At 47.9% G+C, this 21818-nt stretch overlaps 4 protein-coding genes across 5 annotated transcripts; 1 reads left to right on the forward strand and 3 right to left on the reverse strand.

Annotated features, from left to right (window-relative positions):
* Window positions 1–128: 128 nt before the first annotated feature.
* Window positions 129–2829, reverse strand: LOC120687563 (cyclin-A3-1-like). Of its 2 annotated transcripts, none has more exons than XM_039969576.1 (8): window positions 2342–2829; window positions 1557–1789; window positions 1395–1476; window positions 1226–1257; window positions 1021–1051; window positions 789–941; window positions 553–687; window positions 129–471 (listed from the first exon to the last, which is right to left on the reverse strand). In XM_039969576.1, the coding sequence occupies exons 1-8, from the start codon at window positions 2666–2668 to the stop codon at window positions 400–402; spliced, it is 1065 nt and encodes a 354-aa protein (XP_039825510.1). In that variant the 5' UTR covers window positions 2669–2829; the 3' UTR covers window positions 129–399. The 2 variants fall into 2 exon arrangements, with proteins under 2 accessions (XP_039825510.1, XP_039825509.1); XM_039969575.1 differs by having other exon boundaries at window positions 1226–1302.
* Window positions 2830–3972: 1143 nt separating this feature from the next.
* On the forward strand, window positions 3973–4521 carry LOC120689353. Its single transcript, XM_039971639.1, has one exon. The coding sequence runs from the start codon at window positions 3973–3975 to the stop codon at window positions 4519–4521; it is 549 nt and encodes a 182-aa protein (XP_039827573.1).
* Window positions 4522–5409: 888 nt separating this feature from the next.
* On the reverse strand, window positions 5410–7331 carry LOC120693422 (putative pentatricopeptide repeat-containing protein At1g02420). Its single transcript, XM_039976847.1, has one exon. The coding sequence runs from the start codon at window positions 7271–7273 to the stop codon at window positions 5714–5716; it is 1560 nt and encodes a 519-aa protein (XP_039832781.1). The 5' UTR covers window positions 7274–7331; the 3' UTR covers window positions 5410–5713.
* Window positions 7332–9621: 2290 nt separating this feature from the next.
* Window positions 9622–10171, reverse strand: LOC120693030 (40S ribosomal protein S17-4-like). The gene has a single exon (XM_039976435.1). The coding sequence runs from the start codon at window positions 10154–10156 to the stop codon at window positions 9827–9829; it is 330 nt and encodes a 109-aa protein (XP_039832369.1). The 5' UTR covers window positions 10157–10171; the 3' UTR covers window positions 9622–9826.
* Window positions 10172–21818: the final 11647 nt, after the last annotated feature.

The following is a 21818-nucleotide window of genomic DNA, read 5'->3' on the forward strand; positions in this document are numbered from 1 at the left end:
GCAAGCAGGCCAATTGTATCTCCCGGTGGGAGCATAACTACATTATCCAATGTGCTTCTCTGCGCTCACTTGCCTTTCAGATAAGTAAATACAGACGACTAAATGTTCATAAAATGTGCAGACAACACTAAGAAATAGGGTGGCTTGCTTTATACCGTTTTCATACCGACTGTCATTGACTCAGTGCTAACCTCTGTACATAAAAAGCTTTAATGCACGGGTACCAAAATTCCAATGCAAAGCATTGCCAATGGGACAAAATCGGTAAGACTAGTAGCAGCTATTTACATGTTTGGTACGGACACATATGACACATTTCTTGACCAATTTAAATTAGCCTACAACCAAAATACCTTCTGCATCAGATTTAATGCAAAAACATTCTCCAGTCTTCAGATCTCACTTATTGCAGTCTTCAAAGAAAGACGCAGGGATTTCTCGTGGTGATGCCATTCTCGACACACACTCGAACTGCAAACAAGTTTAAGCAAACATATGTTAACCGAATACAACATGCAGATAACAGCAACGAAATGGAGATAATGGAAGTACCTTTAGGTCCTCGTACTTCTCTCTGATTGCTTTCTGGTCTGGGTACCGTATGCTCAATTGCAGTTCATGTATGATGAAAATGGATTTCTGCAAGTCAGAGACTTTATACCCCGTGTTATGTTGAAGCGTCAAGTTCTGGAGATTCATGCACATTAAAGTCAGAAAAAAGAGTTGAAACACATTAAGAAAAGTATACAGCTTAGATACAGTCAACAATAAAGGACATGTTTTCTTACCCAAGGATGAGTCTTCGGGCGGATTGTGAACCTGGCTACAAAAAGGCAGGCAGCAGCGACAACTGATGGTAGATAGCTTATGCAGTCGTAGTCCAGCAAGCTCAATTCTGCGAGATAGCTACATATGCACTCCAGTTTTTTGCTGCTTATGCGCTGAACTTTCAAGGGAAAAAATAGATTACCAAAAGAATATTAACAAAAGTATATGCAGATGCTACAAAAGTACACTTACATTGCCTCCACGACATGAAGCTATGAATCGCCTACAACAGACAGTTATCAGGCATCAGACTCCAAAAATTTGTTAGTATAGCAAGGCAAAAATCAATGATTTAGCAACACAATTCAGATATGGCGACCCTTTTACATTACCAGGGGAGGTTATGTAAAGTGTGAACCTTGTTCTAAACCAAAAAAAAAGTTTGGAGAAGACATACCGTAGAAATGTTGCTATGGTGGGACCCCCAATCTGAAAGTTAAAAGATTTCAGCAAGTCAGTCTCCATCTTCACCACCTGCGTGGAACATAAAACAGAAACATGTGTCTATAATCCATGGTCCAGGGGAAATAACTAAGAAATGGAAAACTCAGCAGAAGAGAGGATACTTGTTGCTTGGTGTAAGTGTGGTCCGTAATGTCAGTGTATTTGTTCACCTTCATCTTAGAAGACTCACTTTCTTCATATTTGCTGCACCATTACAAAATGCAGCTCAGAGAGTGATTTTAAGTGATAAACAGAAAGTGTAAACAAACAGTTTAGTCCCCTACACAGCAACGCGCAGTGCAGTGACACCCAGCAGCTGTAGCTTGTCCCGAGTAACAACATTCACCGTGAGGAAGCGGTCGACATATGAAACAGCAAGGTAAAGAGTTTCTGCCTGAAGCTTGAATTCGTTAGCCACCTCTACCAACCAGTCCACAAGGACAGCCCTCATTTTGGGGGATATGTCTTTCTGGATCTTCTGAAAATAGTCAGGGCTTGGCCTCCTCAACGGTTCAACCTAACAATCTCAACAAAATTAGAGAAAGTCACACCTAAAAGGTTAAAATCCCGCATCTCAATTGTTCAAAACAGTGCTAATCAGTTTGGCAAAGTAAGATGCTAATCAGTTTGGCAAAGTAAGATGGATTGGGTCCTGGAGCAGTCACAAACTATAGCTGGACCGAAACAAAGCAAGGATAATGAAATTTACCTCGAAAGTGACATTTCCTTTTCTGAAGGTGACACAACCTGTCAACCTACACTCTAGACAGGGACACTTACCACAACTGCACTAGCAACATCATAATTTAACAACTTCCTAGCCAGCAGCAGCTAAAGCCTAGAAACCAGACAAAATGAACATTCCACTGAAAACTAATCCCAAGTCAAATCAAACTGGCCAAATCTTAGCACTTAAGCGTACGACATGATCACGCTTCCCCAATGTCCCATCACATTAGCTACGATCACACATTCTCAGCCCTAATCAACCACACCCCAGCACCAAATACACCCACGCCACGCGCAAGCTCCCCGGTCCCAGGGGAAAAGGTAGTCGAGAAACCCTCACCTCCAACGACCGGAGGTACCGGTCGATGTCCCCGAGGTACGGCGCGACGGCCGCCTGCGCCCCGCCTGGGTCCTGTCGCTTCGGGTCCAGAAGGCGGGTCACGTCGGCCCCGCGCGCGGCGTCCTCGGCCTCAAGCCGCTTCCTCGCCTCCTCCGCCTCGGCCTCCGCCCGCGCCGCCGACCGCGTCCTCGGCTTCGACGGCCGCGGCGCCGAGCCGCGTTTCGTGTCCCGCCACTCGTTGGCCGGCAGCTCCGCCAGGGCCTTGCGCTTTCCGCGCGACTGCCGAAGAGGCGGCGCCGAGTGCGCGGCGTTCTCCTTGCTCTCCATCACCTCCGCCTCCGCTGTCCGGATCCTGATGCTGCTGCCGATGGGCGATGGCGACGGTCGAGCGGATTCGCTCCGCCGGCCGCCTTCGTTTTCGTCCGGCGATGAATGAGCGAGGCGGCGTTCGTTCCGGCCTTCCGGGGGAAGCTTGGACGCGATTTGAATTTCGGAGGTGGGCTTGTGGCGGGCATCCGCACAGGCCGAAATGCAATACCCTGAGTCACTTGGGTCACCGACACGTAGGGCCCCATACGAAGCAACAACGGAACGCGAAAGTTCTGGAGAGGTCTACATTTTTTCCAGCGCCGGAAATCTCAATTTTTAACGGGACGGTAGCTTCCTTCCAGGATTGGCCCTGTTTAGTTGCAAATTCCAAACTATCACATCAAAAAAAAATTTACATACATAAAATATTAAATTTAGATGAAATAAAAAACTAATTGCATAATTTATTTATAAATTCCAAGACGAATTTAACAAGCCTAACTAGGCTATAATTAAATACTAAATTGTACAGTAAGCATGTTGACAGATTAATTAATTTTAATAAATTCATCTCGTAGTTTACATACAAGTTTTGTAATTAATCTATGTTTAATATTTCAAATGTGTAAAAATTTCATTTCAAAACTTTACACACGCAACAGCTTGACTTTGGATACGATAGCGCGTTCCCGTACATCCATCCCATACGTACGAACGAGAAAGGCCGGGTTTGGCACCATGGCCATGTTTGGATAGATGGTGAAATTGTTTTGATGAGAGAGAAACGATACTTTTACCACTAATTAGGAGTATTAAATAAAGTCTAATTACAAAATTACCTCCACAACTATGGTACTGTAGCAGTTGCTCTAACTAATGAGTTCTTTGACCGCACGATTAGAGGATGATTGAGCGCGGTTACTGTAGCATCACTGTAGCCAATCATGACGAAACTTGGCTCATTAGATTCGTCTCGAAAATTTACACCTATTACTAAAAAGATTTTGCAAATAGACTTCATTTAATACTGCATGCGGGCATTCGTCTTTTAGTGCAATCTTGACAAGACCGCTAACCAAACATGGCCCATGGAAACCGATAGGTTCAGTGACCTTGAACGGACGCCGCGGCCAGCGGAAAGGGCGCGAGCCTGCTCGCCTTCCGGCTCCGATTCCCGGAGCAGAGCCAGGCAGCCAGCAGTCACCGCGCCATCAGGTGTGCAAACTACAAAAAGAGTGCAAGACCACCTCGCTACTTCGTCAGCGTCGCACACTCGCACAAGCGCGAGGGTAGCAAGCAGCCTTTCCAACTCCCAGTTCGCCATGGCCAGAGCGATCCGGCACGCCGCCCACCAGGAGCACCACTTGTTCCTCGTCGACTCCGGCGGGAGCAGCGGCAGCGACCGCGGCTTCGTGTGCGACGGCTGCCGCTGCCCGGGCGCCGGCCTCCGCTACCTCTGCGGCGCGTGCGACTTCGACCTGCACGGGCCCTGCGCGACGGCGCCCGGGGCCGCGTGGTTCTTCTTCCACGGCCAGCACCCGCTCGCGTTCGAGGTGGCCGGTGGCGGCAGCGGCGGCGAACCTCGCCGCCGCTGCGACATCTGCGAGACGGACATCCGCGGCATGCACTACCGCTGCCGGCCGTGCGGCTTCGACGTGCACCCCGTCTGCGCGCAGCTGCCGGGCGCCGCCGTATCGCCGCTGCACCCGGAGCACGTCGTGATGCTCAGCGTGGGCGCCCCCGAGGAGTGCGCGCGCTGCGGCGTCGACTGCGTGTGGCGCTATCGCTGCGGATTGTGCGACGTCAACATTCACCCAAGATGCCTGCTGGGGACTGATCAGACGCCGCTCAACATCCCCAAGAGCAACTAGATCCATGGGAAAGTTCAGAACAAGAACGTTTCTTGCTCAGAGAATCTCGAGTATTTCTACATGCCGTTTATCTCATTATTTGTTTCTCCGGCCGGAGAATCTTGAGTGACCATGTCAATCAATGTTTCCAGCTCTTTGTCTACAGCTCTGTGTGTCACATGACCCTTTCGTACGAGTGGTAATGCAGATGTGCAGTCTACACACAGACACAGCCGCTTCGGTGCATCACTTAATCACGGGTTTGCCTTACTGATAGTGGCTAGTAGGGTCAATTAGTGACCTTTAGGTGCACCTTAAATTCTTTTTTGTTCAAAAATTTTATACTACTTCTCCAAAATCAGATCTTATTTTGAAAAATTAGTATAAAATTTTGAATTAAAAAGGGTTAGACTTGGGGGTGCATCACACCCCCAGTGGCTAGTACTCCATCAAAGATGAGTAATGAATAATGATGCTGCTCCTTAGAAGAGGGCTGTCATATGACCAAGCTAATGCTAATCTGGTTGATTCCGCGTGTGGCGAAAATCTCCCATGTGATTCAAATGTTAATGTAAAGCAATCCCAGAAATTTACTTGCCTATTACAAAATAACACTGTTCGGTATACAATAATTCACCAATTGTAAATGCAGCACATTGAGAATCATTATCATGTTCCAGTTCTACTCATATCAGTATGTTGCTAGAATGCTCTAGCATGGAATGGATATTTTGGAAAAAGGAAACTACTTGTATGAACTATTGATAATTTGACAGTAAAAATACACCGCATATAGAAAGTCTAGAAGATATACCGTTTGTCTCATAACCAAGCGTGCACGCACAAGATAAAACTTGAAAACTTTCAGGGAAGACATCAAAGTACAGAGCTCAGAAAAAAACCAATAAATATTTCCGGTAAACCAAATTTACTGTTGCTAAGGCTAATCCCAGTGGAGTGTTTCATTCTGATGTTTCCAAAGTAGCCACATTTAATTTCATAGCGTGGTTTCATAGGCTTCGAGTAGCATTTAATTTTATGATTCAACAAGTGTTGGTATTCGTGTAGACATGGTTTCATCTCTCTCTTTTTAAATTTGATGCCATGTCATCAAGAAATCCTAAATGGAAATGCTAATTAATGAAAATGAAACCCCATGAAACTTACAGCTGGGAATAGCCTAATCATGATAGTCAATGTCCAAATGTATATGCTAAGCTGCTCTCAATATATCAATACCGGCTCCATCACCATTGCTGGGCCTGCTTTCAGACGGGTGATGGACCATTTGGCAATCTTCAGGTGCCAGTCGACCAAATTGTGCCATCTTTTCAGTTAACCTGGCAATAGATTCTTCTTGCTTGGCAAGCTGCATCAGTATCTTTATCCTTCTAAAAGCAACATTGCTGGGCTTTTGCCCCAGCTCAACCATTTGATAGAAGCACCTCTCGGCATCCTCCAACTTCCCCTCATCACACAGCAAGTGAAATAGCACATCGGATACCAAGGCGAATGATCCAAACCTGTTGTTAACCATATCACTCCACAGCTCAAGTGCTTGCGCCACCTTCCCATGCCGATGGCACAACCTTATGATAAACATGCAAGACTGTGTGTTTGGGAAGCATCCTTCAGATCGCATCTGCTCATACAACCACCATGCACTGCCAATGTCGAATGACCAGTAATAGCACCTGAAGAAAAGGTTATAAGTTGTGGGATTCGGCATCAGTCCCTTTGAGGTCATTTCATCCATCAGTGCAAACGCATCTCCAAGCCTCTTCGCTATAACAAAGTTCCGTATTGCAGCATTGTATGCAGGGACGTCTGGGTAGCACCCTAGCTCATGCATCTCCTTTAGCAAGTCCTTTGCCTTGTCAGGTTGGCCAATCAACCCGAGCCCACCAATCAGGCTCGTGTAAGTGATCGCGTCAGGGGAAATGTCCTTCTCCCGCATTTCGTCGAGCAGCTTGTATGCCCTCTGCACATCCCTGTTCTTGCAGTGGCAATCGATCAAGATGTTATAGGTCACCAGGTCGGGCTCCACGCCGAGCTCCCGCATCTCCGCAAAGAATGCCTCGGCGTCCTCGGCCGACTTCCAGCCGGAGAGCAGGATGTTGAAGGTATGGCGGTTCACCTGGAACTCGTATTTGAGCGCGTGGTAGACATTGCGCGCGTCGGACATGCTCTTCTCCTGGCAGAGCGTGCGGAGCAGCGCATTGAAGAAGCCGGTCGGATCAAGGGCGCGGAACATCCGCGCCAGGCGGCGGAAGGAGTCAACGGTCTCGCGGACGGAGCAGACCTTGGCGACGCGGCCGAGGACGACCATGGCGGTACGCGGGGTGACGGCGTCCGGGCAGATGCGGCGGACGGAGCGGAGGAGGTCCCACATGTGCGCGAACCGGCGGGACCGGCCGAGCACGTAGAGCGCAGTGTCGATCGCGAAGGGCGACGGCGCGACCCCGCCGCGGTCGGCGGCGAGGGAGAGGAGCGAGAGAGCGCGGAGCGGGTCCCCGTGGGCGAAGCGGAAGCGGCGCATGACGGCGTCGAGGAGCGGGGCCGAGAGCGGCACGGCGGAGGCCGCGAGCGCGGACTCCATCGCGGACGGCGTGGGCGCGGACGTGACGACGCGGTACACCGCGTCGGCGTCGGCATCGGACGCGGGGGCGTCGTGGACGGCGGGGGAGGTGCCCTCGGGTGCCGCGGACGGCGCCGCCGGCTTGCGGGGCTTGGAGACGTATCGGAAGAGCTGTGGCGCGGGTTTGGGTGGCATTTTGCGCGAGGCGGGCGGCGCTTTGGGAGGTTTCCGGCGACCTCCGCTCAGTCCACCTGAGAAGTTTTGGGGGCGAACTGAGCTCAGTTTTTTTTTTTTTTTTGAGGGAGAACTGAGCTCAGGTGGACCAGCTCGATCTCGAATGGGATGGGCCAGAATTTGCTGCGTTTCTTTTGGGCCTGTTTACGAGGAGTACTCGCCATGTAGCTGAACAGTTTAGGCTTTCTAAATTCTAATTGTAAACCATTTCTTGACGTTGGCTGTGTTTAGTTGCCTCCAAAGTCTAAAATCTAAAAAAAATCTCATCACATCGAACTTGCAGTACATGCATAGAGTACTAAATATAGTTAAAATCAAAAACTAATTGTACAATTTGGTTCTAATTTGCGAGACGAACGTTTTGAGCCTAATTAGTCAATAATTAAAAAATAATTATCAAATACAAATGAAAGTGCTACAATGTGCTATAATGTATTTTAGCACTCCAAAATCGTAAACTAAACACAGCCGTTGGCATGGTCGTCCACCAAGTCGAGCGCGGATGGGAAGACGACATTGTCCGGGAGCCAGACGGCCGCGAGGAAGGAGTGGGTAGGAGTGACGGTGTCGACGACGAGCATAAGGGCAGCGTCATGGGTGGCCGGAACAGGTCTGGAGTGCACAAGGTGCAGGGCGGGCCGTTGAGGCTCCGGACAGAGGCGCGGCTGTCTGGACGGCAAGGGGGCCAAGCACACGAGGGCCCTGTTTCGAATATTAGCCAAGAGATGATTTTGAGATTTAATGTTTAGTCTTCAATTGGTAGGCTAATGTTTAGTCCAAGTTGGATTGTTTGGATACATGAGATAATTGATGGTTAATCAGCACAAACCCTAATAAATGCACCAACTCCCACTCTCTCTCTTCTACTACGTCCATCCCCCTTCTTGCTCTGATCGCCGCCCCGCTATCTTCCCCTCCCGCTCCAGCCGCCGCGCGGGGGCCGCCGCGACGCCTCCTCCCCTCCCGCTCCGGCCGTCGCACGGGGGCCCATCATGCAGCGGCCCTCCTCCCCTCCCGCTCCAACCACCACGCCGCCCTCCGCCCCTCCTGCTCTGGCCGTCGCGCGGGGGGGGGGGGGCACCGTGCGGCCCTTGTCCCTTCCCGCTCCGGCCATCGCTCGCCCCCGCTCGCAGCCTTCTTGGCGCCACCACTCCCTGCCTGCGGCCGCCATGGCGCCGCCCGCTCCAGGTGCACGGCCGGCCCCGCGCTCATGGTCGTCCTCCCAACGCACAGCTGTAGCTGTGGAGGCGCGCGGCGCAGCCCGACGCTCACGGTCGGCCTAGCGCTAATGGGGATTGAGGAGGAGGGTCGCTGGCGGACGGAGGTCGACCACGGCGGGGGAGGCACCGCCGCGGGGCGGATGGGGTGCGGCGGGGATCGGGAGAGGCGGATGGGATGCGGCGGGGTCACGAGGGCAGATGGGGTGCGCGGAACATTAATGGGTTGGGAGTTTTCTGTGGCCCACATGAAATTATCCCTATTATCATATCTTGGAAGGCTAAGAATTTGGGGTAGCTATTTAGATACATGAAGGATAATTTAGAGATAAAAGATGAGAGGTAACCATTATCCTTATGTATCCAAACAGAGTTAAGGGCTCGAGCTCGGCTGCGGCAATGGCGCCACAGGGCACGCCCTCGCCGTGGGGCTAATTTAAATCCATTGCGAAGAAAAATTAAAAAGTATTCATTCGTCACTGTTCAAATCAGCTGCTAGGGAGGAAACAGCAATTCACAGGCATGGCACGGAACGAAAACAGCAATCGGGAATAAGATGTGCAGCGCAACGGTGTGTAGGAAAGGCTTGGTGTGCCTCTCGACTCAGAAGAATGATCGCTTCAAACCATACAATCTACATCGACATCAGTACATCACCATTCTCCTACTACAAATAAATATATACACAGTGTTCTCTTATATCAAACTCAAGCTTAATTACTGAGCAAAGTAACAAAATGTGAATCAATAATTCTGAAAAGACAGGGAGTTGATCGTCTGTTTCATCCTTCTCAAACTCTTGAAAATCTAACATGCTATTTGCTATTGATAAGGAGTTGATGTGCTGCTGCTCCGACGATAGACGTGCCAAGCAATTCCGCAATTAATGAAATCAAACCTCAGAAAAGGATGTTGACGACACGTAGGCAGTAGCACCAAGAACAGCATCCGGACCACAAGCACAAGCAGCGCATCCTTCACTTGAAGAAAGCTCTATCATGTAACTCAGATACACTGCTGATTCCAAAAGGCAATCGACAGCGTCTGAACAATCAAAGCAGATAAGTAACAGGTTCGATGATGATTCTTCTGTGTGGTTGCTTTGATCGTTTTCTCATTTATCAGACTCTAGCGGTTGAAGTTGCAATGGGCAAAAAATGTAATAATACGACGGCGTGACCAATCGCTGACTATAGTGTATCCTAAGAGCTAAGATTGGACTGCATAGGTTGAAATCTGGATGATAAACATCCATTTCTTATATCGAAGACTAATTAACGAAATATATGTACAAGCACTAAACTTCAATACAGTACCAAGCGCAGGTAACAAAGCATTCAATCTGACGAGCCGGGAGGTCAGACATGCCGAGGGCCGCGAGCATCTCCATGGTCTCCTCGTCGACGCGGATCTCCTCCACCTCGAGCGCCGACTTCTCCGGGACGAAGTCCATGCGGCGCTCGCGCTCCTCCTCCTGGAGCTTGAGCGAGATGCCGCGGACGGGGCCGCGCTGGATGCGGCGCATCAGGTGGGTGGTGAAGCCGGCCACCTTGTTACGGAGGCGCTTCGAGGGCAGGATCGAGACCTCCTCCAGCACCTTCTTGTTGGTGTGGAAGTCGAGGGTCATGCGGCCAGCTGCCGATCGGTGCGCGCGTCGCCGTCACGGTGTCGACATGATTTCACTCGCCATCTTGCATCTGGCGGCCTCCACACAAACGAATATGCACGCTATCAAGAATAGGATAGCCTCCCAGATTATTGTCCTGTTTCACTGTTTGGCAAGTAGACTTCCACTGTGCTCCGAGTGTACATGTGTGTGTGTGGAGATAGAACCCCGGTGCCCAAAACTAAAAAAAAAACAATATTATCGGCTCCCCCTTCTTGATTTTCTGCCCCGATGGAAACAAAACATCCTTCTCGTCTCGGAGAATTCTGCGCGCGGTCCAAGAGTCCGTTCCGGTCACGCCTGGCGTACGTGGCTAGTGGCTTTGTCCAAACAAAGTATCTTATTTATGGTATCTTTGTCCAAACAAAGATTGCGCAACCTATCTGCAGTGGTAACGCTCTCTTTTCTCGGCGACCGATTAGCTGACCGTGCGCTGCACATGCTATGGTTATCTTATGGGTACCCTTATCTTGTTGTTATGCTGCCCAGCCTTGCTATGCACGTCCACCGGAAAAAGGTGTGGACAGATAGCAAGCAACTAACTGTGTCGTCGTTGATAGAAAGCGGCATTGCCCTGGTGGCTGGTGCTGACAACGACGACACAGTGGATGACCGTACCACTGCATCGCTTTGAACTCGCATGGCTACAGGAGGATGGGTGGCCATGGCCTCCATTTGACCAGTTTTATTTGATACCAGTACGCAGCATTGCAGATTTGCAGTTGGTAACGTGATAGGTTTTTGATTGCACTGCCCGTAACGAGCTGTTACTTCAGAGTTGCTATGCTTCCGCCGGATTATTCTTTGAATTTTTTTCAAACACACCAATTTCTTGTTGTTGGAACCATTAGCGTAGTTGGGATCTAAAGAGAGGGTGCTCCAGCTAGATGCAATAATGGGTTAGAATCATTGTTGGCCTACAAGGCCATTTAGCCCATGTACATACCGTGTAAACACTACACAGGGGTTAGCCGTGTCCGTGTAATCAGCCGTTTATTACCCTATTTAATAACCATTTAACCCGTTTAAATGATTGTTTAATATGAATAAATAGTTAAACGGTAGGTGACCGACTGTTTAGCGTTTACCGTTTAAAATATAGAGTAATTCGTGTGCAATCTTCATTATATTGGACAATATCTACAATAATACTTCCTAACCCTAGAAGAGTGTTTGTTGATGCACAGTTCACGTGCGTGTTTGAGGAAAAAAAATACTTCCTTACACTGGGCCAATTCAAATTTGAGACTGTAGCATGTGGTATGTGTGGTGCTCGAATAGTTGTATTATTTCAGGGGAAAATCAAAAAGGTTACCACTATCAACTCAGTATGGGTGTAATGGCCTCGGATCGTGACGTGACAAGTGGCCAAAAATATCAGTGTAATAACCGGTGTCTCTACAAGCGTCAGCGCAAGACGCGACGGAACATTGCCATCGCAGTCTACGTGATCCGGATCACACAAGCTCAAGAGCGAGATTGCACCGGGGCTCATCATGAATAGCCGCGTCACGTTGAGTTGAGTTACAGGGCAGCATTCCAGCTGCGACGGCGGCGGCCCGTGGCTCCGGCGGCTCTCGGCGCACGCAAAGTCCCTATCCTTGGTTGAGCTCAAGATTCAAGATGCCTTCTCCGCTCTAGCCGCCGCCGCCTTTGCAACCTTCTACTTGGCAGAGGGACGGTGGAATCTTTGGCGAAAACCTAGCTTGGCATTGTGCCATTGCTGATGATAACAACATCTGTGAGCGCCATTTCCTTCTTGGAGGCGTCATCAATTTACCTCCCGCCTCTTCGTCAATGGGATTTCAGGTGAAAACCGTGCTCATTTTTTCTGAACTGGCCACGACGGCATCTTCAACGTCGCTTGCTTTTTGGAGGCGTCGCTTTCAGAGATCCAAAGGTGGAGGTTTACATGAAGAGACATGACAAGCACACATGATCCAGACATCAAGTTTCTAAGTAAACAAAAATATAATGGATTGGTGTTGTGCTAATACGTTGCAAGGTTGAAGTAGGAAAAAAGAAGAAGATTGAAACTTAGAGACTGTTTGGTTGACAGCCACCGTCTGTCACCGCCACGGAGCGCGCGCCACAAATTGTGGCGAGCAAAAGCTCCGCCGCACTCGCCACGGAAAAATATATGCAAAAAAGTGTGGCAGTAGCGTGAACTAAACAGTCTGTTGTCTGCTGCGGCCGCTAGCGTGGTGGCGTGGCGAAATGGAAGGTCTGAATCAAACAACACCTTAGTTTTTTAGCTTTCTTTCTTTGTTCTTTAATTTTTCTTATATTTGTGAAATCTCTCGTTTAAAGTTTAGAGTCTAAAAACTATTATAGCTCGAGGGCCCGATCTCTCTTTGAGCCAAAGGCACTGTTTTAAGAGTGTTCAAGACCGAGTTTTTTCTTTATTAAAAAAACACGGCTAGCATGAGCCGACACTAGGCAAAGGTAGCACTGTAGCAGCATCTGCCGGGTAGTTCCGGGACAGTTTCAGCTCGCCGTGTCCCGGCGCGTCGTGGTACAAGTATTAAATCCCCCTAGACCGGTAGCTTTGCCGGAGACCAGGCTCTTGTATACATGTATAAATTTTTGGGTGTAAAGTATTATAATATTTTTATTTATATTTGGTAATTATTATTTGATTATGGTTTAACTAGGTTTAAAAAATTTGTCTTGAAAATTATAGACAAACTGTGTAATTAGTTATTTTATTTAGCTACATTTAATATTTTATATATGTGTTCAAAGATTCGATGTGACCGAAAATCTTGTAAAGTTTTGGAATTTTGAAAACAACTAAACAAGGCGTGTTGGAGTAATGGGCTTGGCCCATTCATTCTAAAACATTAAAAGAATTTAAAGCCCACTATTAATGCTAGGGAATCAATGCTTAATTCCGTACCGGGAATTGAGGAGGATCTCAACCGACTTAAAAGGTGGACTTCGTGTACACCACTTGTGAAGCCGGTAAGAGGAGGACGGTGAACCACACGCGCGCGCTCGCTCGCCTCGCCGGGCCGGGCCGGGCCGGGCCGTGGCCGAGACGAGGCGCGGCGCGGCGCGGTGTGATGGCTATTTTGCCGTTGACAGCAATTAATCGTGCGATTAAACGTGCAATTAAATCTGTAATTAATGGCCATAACCGCATCTCCTAAATGACTCTGATGGTGTCCAGGTTGCACCTGAGTCACTATATAAGGAGTGTAATTCCCCTCATCCATTCCGCACCAGAGCACTGAGGCAACTCGGCTCCTCTCTTCTCCCTCTCCAGTTGCAACAACTGAGTTCCCCAACGCTAATTTCTGCGCGCACAGAATTAGCGTGAGCAGGCCTCCGAAACCTTGCTCGCCTTGAGATCCTGCACGGGATAGGCGGGCAATCAGGTTTTTGGGTAACGCTTTAGCGTGACTGCTCAAAAATACTAAGGCTTTGCCCGATTGTACGACTACTTCCTGGTGGACGAGCCGAACGACTACGTCGACTACATTCTGGTGGCCGAACGACTACGTCGACTACATCTTGGTGACCGTTCGCGGGACTGCACTGCGAACTTCTTCCTGCACCGATTTAGTTCGACTACTTCGACTGAGGCCAACCGAGTAGATGTCTACTCCAGTTGGTAACAGCGCAGCCAATGCCTCCGGCAACGGCCCCGCTTCAGGGTACTCCCTGAAACTTTGGTTATTTATATTGTTTATGCTTATATGTGTGATAAGTATAAACATGTTCACATGTTTTATTTTACTCCTTAAAGTCATAGAAATATTGTTAGTTTATACATTTAATTTTGGAATTAAAATATACCAAAAATTGCCTAGATATCTAACAATCCAAAAACCTGATTGTGTTAATAGGCTTTCGGAATCTAGCTTTGCTGCATCAATCAAACCATCACCTTTTGATGGTTCAAATTACAAACGTTGGCAAGAGCGGCTTATACTGTGGTTAACACTATCGAGAGTGATCCATGTGAAAGAGGGTAAGCCTGAACAATTCTCTCCAGAGGAAGGGAGTGGGTTCGATGAGGCTGATATCCTCTTTCGAGGCTTGATCATTAGTGTTCTCAGTGATAACCTGGTGGATTCTTATTTCCGGCTGCCAACTGGCAAAGCATTGTGGGATGCTCTTGAGGCTCAATATGGAGTATCTGACGCCGGGAGTGAGTTGTATATCATGGAGCAGTTCCTTGAGTACAGGATGGTCGAAGACCGTTCTGTAGTGGAACAGGCTCATGAAATACATACTCTGGCAAAAAATCTCAAAAATTGCAGCAAAGAGTCCCCATGTGTGTTACCCAATAAGTTTGTGGCTGGAGGTATAATCTCTAAGCTGCCACCTTCTTGGAGGGACTTTGCTACTTCTCTAAAACACAAGAGACAGGAGTTCACAATAGATGGACTCATAGGGACTCTTGATGTTGAGGAGAAGGCGAGAGCAAAGGACATACGTGGGAAAGGAGTTGTTGGTGCTTCAAGTGCCAATCTTGTTCAGAAGAACAACTCCCACAAGAACAAGAAAAAGCCACCGCAGAACCAACCAAAGACTAAGAAGACAACCACTTTTAAGAAGAAGAAGAAGACGGGAGCTTGCTATGTGTGCGCTAGTACGAATCACTTTGCTGCAAAGTGTCCGAACCGCAAAGCAACGACTCCGCCAACATGGTTATTAGCGAGCCTGGAGGAACATCGGGGTACGGTAATTTATTACCTACTGTTCTTTCAGTCTTTGGTTCACCCGAGTGGTGGGTTGACACTGGTGCTAATATTCATGTTTGTGCTGATGCTTTTTTGTTCTCTTCTTACCAGACCGGCGGGACTTCCTCCTTGCTGATGGAGAACGGATCACATGCGCGTGTTCTTGGTGTTGGTACGGTAAATCTGAAGTTTACTTCGGGGAAGACCGTGCAGCTGAAGAACGTACAGCATGTCCCCACCATCAAGAAGAATTTTGTCAGCGGCTCTCTACTGTGTAGAGATGGTTTCAAATTAGTCTTTGAGTCCAATAAATGTATCTTGTCTAAGTTTGGTACTTTTGTTGGAAAAGGTTATGAAAGCGGAGGCTTGTTCCGTCTTTCTTTGTCAGATGTTTGTAATAAAATTGCATACAATGTTATTAACATTGATGAAACAAATGTTTGGCATTCGAGGCTTTGTCACGTTAATTTTGGTTGTATGATGCGCTTAGCTAATTTGAGCTTAATTCCAAAGTTCATTTTTGTCAAAAATTCTAAGTGTCATGTATGTGTTGAATCAAAACAAACTCGTAAGCCTCATAAGACCGCGGAGGCAAGGAGCTTGGCACCCTTAGAATTAATTTATTCCGATTTGTGCGAAATGAATGGAGTGTTGACAAAAGGTGGTAAAAAAATATTTCATGACTTTGATTGATGATAGTATTAGATTTTGTTACATCTATTTGTTGAAGTCAAAAGATGAAGCTTTATACTACTTTAAAATCTATAAAGCTGAAGTAGAAAACCAACTTGAGAGAAAGATCAAAAGAGTTAGGTCAGATCGTGGTGGCGAGTATTTCTCAAATTTATTTACTTTATTCTGCGAGGAACATGGTATTATTCATGAGAGGACGCCTCCCTATTCACCTCAGTCAAATGGGGTTGCCGAAAGAAAGAACCGCACTCTAACGGATTTGGTTAACGCCATGTTAGATACAGCGGGGCTTTCCAAGGAATGGTGGGGTGAGGCTATATTGACTGCATGTCATGTCCTAAATTGTGTTCATACAAAGAATAAAGAGATAACTCCATTCGAGGAATGGGAGAAGAAAAGGCCAACACTGTCATACTTACGTACATGGGGTTGTTTGGCAAAAGTGAGTGTGCCAATAACCAAGAAACGTAAGCTTGGACCTAAAACTGTGGATTGTATCTTTTTAGGTTATGCTATTCACAGCGTTGGATATAGATTTTTAATAGTGAAATCTGGAGTACCTGACATGCATGTTGGTACTATAATGGAGTCCAGAGATGCTACATTTTTTGAAAACATTTTTCCCATGAGAGATGAAACAAGTTCATCTAGACAAGAGTTCATCGAGGATGATGGCTCTGCTGAGCCGATAGAACACAATGAACATACACTTGTAGAAAATCCTGAGGAGAATAACAATGATGCTCCGAGAAAGAGCAAGAGACAAAGGACTGTAAAGTCTTTTGGTGATGATTTCATTGTATACCTCATAGATGATACACCCAGAACCATTGAAGAGGCATATTCATCTCCTGATGCTGACTATTGGAAGGAAGCAGTAAGGAGTGAGATGGATTCTATTATGTCTAATGGAACCTGGGAGGTCGTTGAACGTCCTTATGGATGTAAACCGGTTGGATGCAAGTGGGTGTTCAAGAAAAAGCTTAGGCCAGATGGTACTATTGAAAAGTATAAGGCTAGACTTGTGGCCAAGGGTTATACCCAAAAAGAAGGAGAAGATTTCTTTGACACTTATTCACCAGTTGCCCGATTGACCACAATACGGGTGTTACTTTCCCTGGCAGCCTCTTATGGTCTTCTCGTTCATCAGATGGACGTTAAGACGGCTTTCCTCAATGGAGAGTTAGAAGAGGAGATCTATATGGATCAGCCGGATGGGTTTGTATCAAATGGTCAAGAAGAAATGGTTTGTAAGTTGTTAAAATCTTTATATGGTCTCAAGCAAGCGCCTAAGCAGTGGCATGAAAAGTTTGATAGAACTTTGACCTCTGCCGGCTTTGTTGTGAACGAAGATGACAGATGTGTGTACTATCGCTATGGTGGGGCTGAAGGAGTGATTTTGTGCTTGTATGTGGATGACATACTGATCTTTGGCACTAGCCTTAATGTGATTAAGGAAGTCAAAGAGTTTTTATCTCAAAATTTTGAGATGAAGGATCTGGGAGAAGCTGATGTTATCCTTAATATAAAACTGGTAAAAGAGATCAATGGTGGGGTGATTCTTACACAGTCTCACTATGTGGAGAAGGTGTTAAGTCGCTTTGGTTATAGCGACTATAAACCTGTCTCAACACCATATGATGCCAGTTTAATTCTTAGAAAGAACAAAAGGATAATGCAAGATCAGCTGAGATATTCTCAGATCATTGGTTCATTAATGTATTTAGCGAGCGCTACAAGACCTGACATCTCGTTTGCTGTAAGCAAACTGAGCCGGTTTGTTTCAAACCCGGGAGATGATCATTGGAAGGCTCTTGAAAGAGTAATGCGCTATCTGAAGGGGACAATGAACTATGGAATTCACTACACCGGGTACCCAAGGGTACTAGAAGGGTATAGTGATTCAAATTGGATTTCTGATGCTGATGAGATAAAGGCCACAAGTGGATATGTGTTTACACTTGGTGGTGGAGCTGTTTCCTGGAAGTCCTTCAAGCAGACCATCTTAACGAGGTCACCTATGGAAGCAGAACTCACAGCATTAGATACCGCCACTGTTGAGGCTGAGTGGCTTCGTGAGCTCCTTATGGACTTGCCGATAGTTGAAAAACCGTTACCGGCAATCCTAATGAACTGTGACAATCAAACGGTAATTGTCAAGGTGAATAGTTCTAAGGATAACATGAAGTCATCTAGACATGTGAAAAGGCGGTTGAAATCTGTCAGAAAATTGAGAAACTCCGGAGTTATAGCCCTGGACTATGTTCAGACGGCTAAAAATCTGGCAGATCAGTTTACAAAGGGTCTTTCACGAAATGTGATAGACAATGCATCTATGGAATTGGACTTGAGACCCACGTGAGTCATTCTATAGTGGAAACCTGTCCTATGTGATCGGAGATCCCGTGAATTAGGATGGTGAAACAAACTAAAGTCTGACTGTGAGAAGAGAACCTTTGTGAAAAGGGCTCATTCCGTGTATAAGGTGCATTTCTCTTCTAATCTGTATGGCAGGTTGGTCTATACCTTAATGTGTGCCAGGTGGTTTCTTTTAAACAAATGAGTTGTTTTCTTGAAATAAAGATGTTGTCCTACAGAACATCTGAAAGGAACACACCTATATGAGTTTGACCACTGGTCATGGTCTATGAGAATTGGGTATTCTCTAGAAACTCATGAAGGGCCTGGAGTATGACTTATAAGCTCCAAACCGCGGGGATGCTTATGCAGCCTAGTACCAGTGTAGGGCTCTGGTCAAACTTGTTTGCACAAAACTGGCAATTCAAGGCATAGTCCATTGCACAGTTGTGAATAAGTGTAGCCTTTGTCCTAGATGGAAGTTCAACTTAACAGTCTCTGTCGAATACTGGTATATCAATGAGGGAATGAGGGTATTTCTAGTGTGGCTTGAATTTCTTGGTGGGGATTGTTGGAGTAATGGGCTTGGCCCATTCATTCTAAAACATTAAAAGAATTTAAAGCCCACTATTAATGCTAGGGAATCAATGGTTAATTCCGTACCGGGAATTGAGGAGGATCTCAACCGACTTAAAAGGTGGACTTCGTGTACACCACTTGTGAAGCCGGTAAGAGGAGGACGGTGAACCACACGCTCGCGCGCGCTCGCTCGCCTCGCCGAGCCGGGCCGGGCCGGGCCGGGCCGTGGCCGAGGCCGAGGCCGAGACAAGGCGCGGCGCGGCGCGGCCGGCCGGCCGGGCGGGCGGTGCGGTGCGCGTGCGCGTGCGCGGCCGGACGTGACGTGCAGGTGCAGTGCGGTGCGGTGCGGTGCGGCGTGGCGCGGTGCGATGTGATGGCTATTTTGCCGTTGACAGCAATTAATCGTGCGATTAAACGTGCAATTAAATCTGTAATTAATGGCCATAACCGCATCTCCTAAATGACTCTGATGGTGTACAGGTTCAACGATCCTGAGCACCTGAGTCACTATATAAGGAGTGCCATCCCCTCATCCATTCCGCACCAGAGCACTGAGGCAACTCGGCTCCTTTCTTCTCCCTCTCCAGTTGCAACAACTGAGTTCCCCAACGCTAATTTCTGCGCGCACAGAATTAGCGTGAGCAGGCCTCCGAAACCTTGCTCGCCTTGAGATCCTGCACGGGATAGGCGGGTAATCAGGTTTTTGGGTAACGCTTTAGCGTGACTGCTCAAAAATACTAAGGCTTTGCCCGATTGTACGACTACTTCCTGATGGACGAGCCGAACGACTACGTCGACTACATTCTGGTGGCCGAACGACTACGTCGACTACATCTTGGTGACCGTTCGCGGGACTGCACTGCGAACTTCTTCCTGCACCGATTTAGTTCGACTACTTCGACTGAGGCCAACCGAGTAGATGTCTACTCCAGTTGGTAACAGCGCAGCCAATGCCTCCGACAACGGCCCCGCTTCAGGGTACTCCCTGAAACTTTGGTTATTTATATTGTTTATGCTTATATGTGTGATAAGTATAAACATGTTCACATATTTTATTTTACTCCTTAAAGTCATAGAAATATTGTTAGTTTATATATTTAATTTTAGAATTAAAATATATCGAAAATTGCCTAGATATGCGCAGATCAGATCAGATCAGAAATTCTTCTTTGTCCAGAGCCGTAGGCAAGCGGAGAGCAGAGCACGAGGCAGGCCCGTGGCGCCACACCGCCGCCACGGCCTGGCCGGTGGCGGGAGCGCCGCCACGCGGGGGCGGGCACATTCCCTGGACCAGCTCCACGGTCGCCGGTCGCCGGGCCCCACGCGGAACGTCCCGTCCCGCGTGTCCGCCACGTCCGGTTCCGGCCGCCCCGTAGGCCAGAGCCACCTGCCAGATCGGAGTCGGGGGGCCCCCGAGGTCTCGCGTGGCGTGGCGGGATGAACTCTCCACGGGCAGCCGCCAGCCAGCCACCTGCCACCGATGCGAAGATGCGCCGCTTGCTTGGACTGCACGTGCTCCGCGGCGGGTTTAGCTTAGCCTACGGCCTACCATACCTACCAACAACCACGAGTCACGACGCCGGATTCTTCATGGCGGCTTGTTCTGGTTCTGGTTGGTGTCCTGCGGCGGCTCATGCTGCGCTGAACGGGCGCCGGGGCCTCCTTGTCGCCTTGTCAGGCCACGGCAGCACAATGCGGTGCCCTATCTGTAGTCTCGGTTCTTGTTGCCGGCATCGTCGTACGCTGCAGCTTGGATGCACGTACCTCACGTCTTTTGGGTTGCACGTGACAGAACAGACAAGCAGCAGCACGTCTCTCGGGTGTCACATCAGTGTTTGACTAGACGTCGGGAGGATTTTTCGAACACTAATTAAAAAACTAATTTCAGAACTCACTTGAAAACCGCAAGACGAATCTTTTGAGGCATTTGACCGCATCATTAGCACATGTGGGTTACTGTAGCACTTATGGCTAATCATGCCCTAATTAGGCTCAAAAGATTCGTCTCGCCGTGTACATCCAAACTGTGTAATTAATTTTGTTATTTAATTACATTTAGTGCTTCATACATGTGTTCAAAGGGGAGGTGAAAATTTTTGGAAACTAAACGGCCCCTAAATACTGAATCTACGAGGCAGTTTTTACGCTCATGTTATTATTTCGATTTTTTTTCTTCACTGGAGCAGGTTCATCGTTCTTCGTTGCTGTCATTCAAATTATTGGACGCGCGCGACACGGTCTCCAGCCCTGGTCTCATTTAACCGTAGTCCCTTTCGGGCCGATCGACCGCTCCGCTCTTGATCGGCAGGTGGCGAATCGTGGCGGAACCACCTGATCTTGGGAGGATAGGTTCGTGCCCGGCCGCGCCGGCGGGCCGAGTTCAGCGATCGCTGGGCACGGCGGTCTTGTGCGGTGATTGGCAGCGGCCTCGCTCGGGTCGCCGCAGGACGCGAGGGACCGGCGCTGTGCGTCCCGACGCGACATTGTGTTCGCATTAGCTAGTTAGTAGTATTGTTTTCTTATAACATATCATCAGCATTAGTCATCAACCATCAATTGTCCAACAGTATTATTCTCTTATAATAAATTAGCACCAGCCAGCCAGTCATAACCAGCTGAACAGAGACCGTTTGATCTTTGCATGGATTCGTGGAAACGTTATCGTCTGGATGGGAAAGCCGATCTCGCGCAACCACAAGTGTGCACATCCAAAGTGACGGAGGCCAGAGCCCGGCACACGCTCTGCAATTGCGCCATCGATAAGCATCGTTCCCACTCTACGGGCTGTGGCTGATTGCTGGTGCTGATTTGTTATGATAGAACAGTACTGTTGATTGACTGATAGCTGGTAGCTAGTGTTGATTTAGTATGAGAGAACAGTAATATTGGCTGGTTGGCCGTCAAGTCAAACGAACACAGCGTTGCTCATGCTGACTGTATTTGTTTGGATGTATTAAAGTTGAGTGCTAAATTTCATCTATTATTAGCATCTATAATTTTGCTGCAGTTTTTAAATTTTGATTAAAGTTTACCCCACTCAATTAGCAGTTCCGGTTGGATGGATTAATGCTAAACTTTACTTTTAAGGTATTACCATTTGGATCAAGAAGTTACCTTAGTGCGGCTGGCTTGTATTTTTGGAGAAGAGCTAGCGGATCCGGGTTCAAATTATCATTCCTCACATTTCCTGTAGCCACGACTGCAGTGCTACTGTACGTCGAGAAAAAGAGGAGGAAAGACAGTCGAGACAAAGAGAAAGGAGAGGTCTCGGTTCTGTTTTGCTTTTGCTTTTGCTTTTGAGA

The sequence above is a fragment of the Panicum virgatum genome, chromosome 9N (assembly GCF_016808335.1).
Source record: "Panicum virgatum strain AP13 chromosome 9N, P.virgatum_v5, whole genome shotgun sequence".
In the NCBI taxonomy this organism is placed as follows: Eukaryota; Viridiplantae; Streptophyta; class Magnoliopsida; order Poales; family Poaceae; genus Panicum; species Panicum virgatum.

Coding starts and splice junctions, on each gene's coding strand:
- LOC120687563 (XM_039969575.1), bottom strand. CDS start 2,668: ATGGAGAGCAAGGAGAACGCCGCGCACTCGGCGCCGCCTCTTCGGCAG. Junction 1,477..1,556: donor ACTGCACTGCGCGTTGCTGT/GTAGGGGACTAA, acceptor GTAATGGTGCAG/CAAATATGAAGAAAGTGAGT. Junction 942..1,020: donor CTTCATGTCGTGGAGGCAAT/GTAAGTGTACTT, acceptor TTGAAAGTTCAG/CGCATAAGCAGCAAAAAACT.
- LOC120693030 (XM_039976435.1), bottom strand. CDS start 10,156: ATGACCCTCGACTTCCACACCAACAAGAAGGTGCTGGAGGAGGTCTCG.
- LOC120689353 (XM_039971639.1), top strand. CDS start 3,973: ATGGCCAGAGCGATCCGGCACGCCGCCCACCAGGAGCACCACTTGTTC.
- LOC120693422 (XM_039976847.1), bottom strand. CDS start 7,273: ATGCCACCCAAACCCGCGCCACAGCTCTTCCGATACGTCTCCAAGCCC.